At 53.7% G+C, this 3,867-nt stretch overlaps 1 protein-coding gene across 1 annotated transcript in view; it reads right to left on the reverse strand.

Annotated features, from left to right (window-relative positions):
• ST8SIA3 (ST8 alpha-N-acetyl-neuraminide alpha-2,8-sialyltransferase 3) overlaps positions 1-959 on the reverse strand; it is a 6,469-nt gene extending 5,510 nt beyond the window's left edge. Inside the window, exon 1 of the mRNA XM_009323113.1 lies at positions 955-959. Within this exon, the coding sequence (XP_009321388.1) occupies positions 955-959 (5 nt within the window). The remainder of the gene's footprint in view (positions 1-954) is intronic.
• Between the last annotated feature and the right edge of the window lie 2,908 nt (positions 960-3,867).

Raw genomic sequence — 3,867 nt, forward strand, 5'->3', positions numbered from 1 at the left:
GTCAACCCCCAAAAGAACAGGGGTGGCCCAGCCTGGCAGCCACAGTGGCCGCCCGACAGTCCCAGTGCCGCAGGGACCCCCGAGCCCCGTGGGTGCATGTGGGGGCTGAGCATGGCTGCAAGCTGCGCCACTGCCTGAGCCGCAGGGAGCCCCGACTGCTTGGGACCCTGTGCCTTCGCTGGGGGACCGGTGTCTGGGTGGGTCCACAACGTCCCCCTGCCCCACAGCACAGGGCCGCGGGGCCGCGGCATTTCCCTGCGATGCTATAGATCACCGTATGGCATGTACAGCACTGCGGGAGTCTGCGCCACAGCCTGCACCCAGGCAATGCAAAACCCGAAGCTGGCTCAGGAGACCCCTCGATCTTTAAAAGCCTGGTCTTTAGGGCACGCTACCACCTAAAAGAACCCTACCCGTAATTAAACTGCCCCATAAATCACACAGCAACTTTCATGTGAACTCCAGGAGAGCCTGACTTCTGTAATTTGAGGAATGTCTCTTATGAACGTGACTTCTGCATGCTGCAATACTTTCAGTGTTTCTTCAAGCTACGGGTTTTTTTCCTTATAAAGCTCGCCCCCATAGACAGCTCTGCCTCTGAGCCCTGAGTTCAGAGAAGTGCCTTATAAATAATAAATACCGTCTTTGTAGCACCATCCTTGCTCTGGGCTATATCCTACAAGCTCTCCATGCATGAAGCTCTCTTTGAAGAGGAGGAACATGAGGAGCTTGCAGGGTTGGGTTTTACGTCACAGCGTGGTTCTTCAGCCTTCGGTGGGAGTTTGGCCTGAGTACAGCCCAGAGGTCTATATCCTGTTCCTGTGGGATACTTATGTCTTTGGTGGAGAGAGGAAAGGATGGAAATGTAGGAAATGACACTGTTTTGTTATAGGAGATATAGGTTTTTTACACGACCCTTTACATGGTTTCTGCTGTCGTCCACCCATGGTGTACGACATGGTGTACCCAGCTTCAACATGTCCACCCAGGCATCCCAGGATATAGCATCCACAACTTTTTGCCTTTAGATATTTTGGAAATCAATTCTATAACACTTAACATTGTCTTGCGTAGTTTCTGACCATGTGTCCTGGGGCTGGGTATAAACCCCAGAGTAAGACTGTACAGTCCTCATGTCATACACGTTTCCACTTTTCTGGCACTCCTCAGGCAGAAGAAGAACTCCCAGACGTTGGGTTTTGTACAAAACTCCCTACTGCCTCCGTGAAAGTTAATGAGCGAGAGCAGAGTATTTATTGCCAACAGGCTGCTGGACAAGTGGGGCTTTCCCCCTTCTGCCGCTGGCCCTGCGATGTCCTGGAGCACGCTAAACGTGTCACCCAGTGGTTGGGCACAAGCTGTGAGTGGATCAGAGGCTTTTTATCACGAGTGGGTGAGCAGCATGGGAAGGCCACCACTGTCCTGGTGGCCCAGGCAAAACCCCTGGCAGCAGAGGCAGATGAACCCTGTCAGGAGACACTTCCTAGGCAGAGCTTTGATGCTCGGAGAGGGATGTGTTTGCAATGACAGGACAGCGGGACAAGCAGCAGTGCTCCTGTGTCACTGCTGTTGGGGACAGCTCAGCCAGAACAGCGTGGAACTGGAGGAAGGAGGCGCGCCAACCCTGAGTTTGGACCCATTTTGCCCCCTGATCTCCCAATCTCTCCGTGCAAATGAGCTCTGAGAGGACATTGGAAAGGTGCTTTGGCAAGAAATGTTTAAAAACACTGCCGTGTGCCACAGCCACTCTCCTTTTGACCCTCTTGTGAGCCCCGGCCCCGGCAGCACCGTCCCCAGTGCCTACGCACGCCAACAAGTTGCAGTGGAAACAAAGGCAGTTCTTGCTTCAGATTCTTCAGAGATAGCAATATGTCAGGAGCCCCTAGAGAGGCTGAAAGTAAATGAATCAGTGCTAGAAAGTGAAGGATATCATCCGCGCTGAATGGTGAAAAGGAGTCCTGAACAGTATCTTCATTGATTTTCCTGTAATTGACACAGAAGCTCGGCTCGCCGGAGGCTGCAGGCGAGAGGAGTGGGGAGGCCCAGGTACAGAGCTCCCTGCCCCGGATCCTGGGAACATTTCTCCTCAATTAGGTGGCTTATTTTTTGTGTGAAGCTGTGAAAGAGGCGGTGGGTTGGTAAGCTAGAATTTTCACTATTCACAGGGTGTTTTGCAAGCTGCACTGAAGACAAGGGGCAGAGAAGGATGTGTCCCGTGCCCTCACGTCACCAGCTGCTTCTCACCACCCCTGCAGTAGCGGTGAAAGCCCTGGCGTGCAGGTTACACCAAGTCCTTGGCTGGTGATAAATACCCGTCCTTAAGTGAGCGCATTTGCTAGAAAATACAACAGTGACGCACAGTAGGAAATTTGTAGGAACTACTGTTTAGATTAGATTTGAGGCTCTCCAAGGAGGAATGTGCCTTCCATATGAAACCTCTCTGCCTGCAGCTGCAGTGCCCTAGCGTAGGTGACAGGCCCTGCTCCCCGGGTGCTCGATGGACACCTTCGGCACCCAAGCAGGGGATTTCTGAAAAGAGATGTCACCGCCGGCCCAGAGCAACTCACAGTAAGGGGTGCCTGCTCTTTCCAGTGGCTCTGACGTACCGCACGTGCTTGGTCCCGACGAGGAGGTGCTGGATTTCCCTGCAGGCGATGTGTGCCTGGCAAGCACTGGGTGGAGTGTTCCTCCAGACCTCTTTCAAGGCATAAAAAAATCAAATCTGCTGCAGCAAAACACAACCTGGCCACGACTTCCCTCCCTGTGCCCGAAGGAGGAGAGTGGCCCGCGGGGCTGGCAGTGCGCAGACCTCCTGCAGCCATCCCAGGCAGGCAGGGCTGGCACAGCCCTGGGGCTGCCGGGGCTGCTTGTTGTAACGAGAAATGGAGTCTGCAGTGGGTGTGGAGAGCAGGGTTTGGGAGAGGGAGAGGGTCTGGCTGTGACTGCGAGCAGCGTTAGCATCGTGTCTGGGGCAGCTGCCAGGGAGAGGTGGGTGCTGGGCAGGGCAGGAGGACCAGCCTGCAGGTCCTCACCAGCCATCAGCCGTGAGCAGTGTTTGCCCGGTTGCCAATAAGAAAACAACCTCCAGCAGATGCATCTGACAGGATTTTTACCGACACTAGAAAAGAAATGTGTTTGAAACAGGGGCAAAGATTCAGCCAGCTGGAGCAGAGGAGAGATGATGTTTCAGTGGAGGAGAAGTGCAGCTACACCACATAAAAGAAGCCAGGAGCATCAATTCGCTTTCAAGCCCGACCGAGAAAACACCCATTGGGTCGGGTGGGTGCTTAGGAAAGGTTCCCACTTTTTGACTTATTCATGGAAATAGGACATAGTCTTTTTAACTCTACAGGAAAGTTGTGCTTTGAAGATTTGCCCCCACTGAAATCAACCTTTTCTGGGCTATCTTTGCGGTTTCCTTCCCTCCTTTGAAGCTGGTGTTTAGGGTTTCCAAGCATAAGGGGGTCCCGGTCTGACTGACTGCACCCAAAATAGTTTTAAAGTCTCTTTAAAACCAGGTGCTTGTCAGCTTGCTCGTGTGTGAAGATCTATGAATTTATTACCAGAAGCATTCTCCCTCCTCAGCTGCGTTTAGCAGCCAAGGCTGCTGGTTTGCAGCGTCTCCACTTGTACTGAAAATGCGTTCCCTGGGGAAGGCGGTGAGGAGCGAGCCACCTGCGGCTCCCGTCACACTGCCGTGCTAATGAACCACCCTCTCCCCAAATCTTAAAGCAGTTGCAGCAGCCAACGGAGGCAGGAACCAGCTGCAAACAGAGCGGCACAGGGGACGGCACTGTGGTGGGTGCTCAGGGCCTGGTCCCCACTCCGGCGGGGACTCCCTCAGCCCGGCCTGGGGCTGTCATGACA

Source organism: Pygoscelis adeliae, unplaced genomic scaffold (assembly GCF_000699105.1).
Source record: "Pygoscelis adeliae isolate BGI_AS28 unplaced genomic scaffold, ASM69910v1 Scaffold174, whole genome shotgun sequence".
NCBI lineage: Eukaryota > Metazoa > Chordata > Aves > Sphenisciformes > Spheniscidae > Pygoscelis > Pygoscelis adeliae.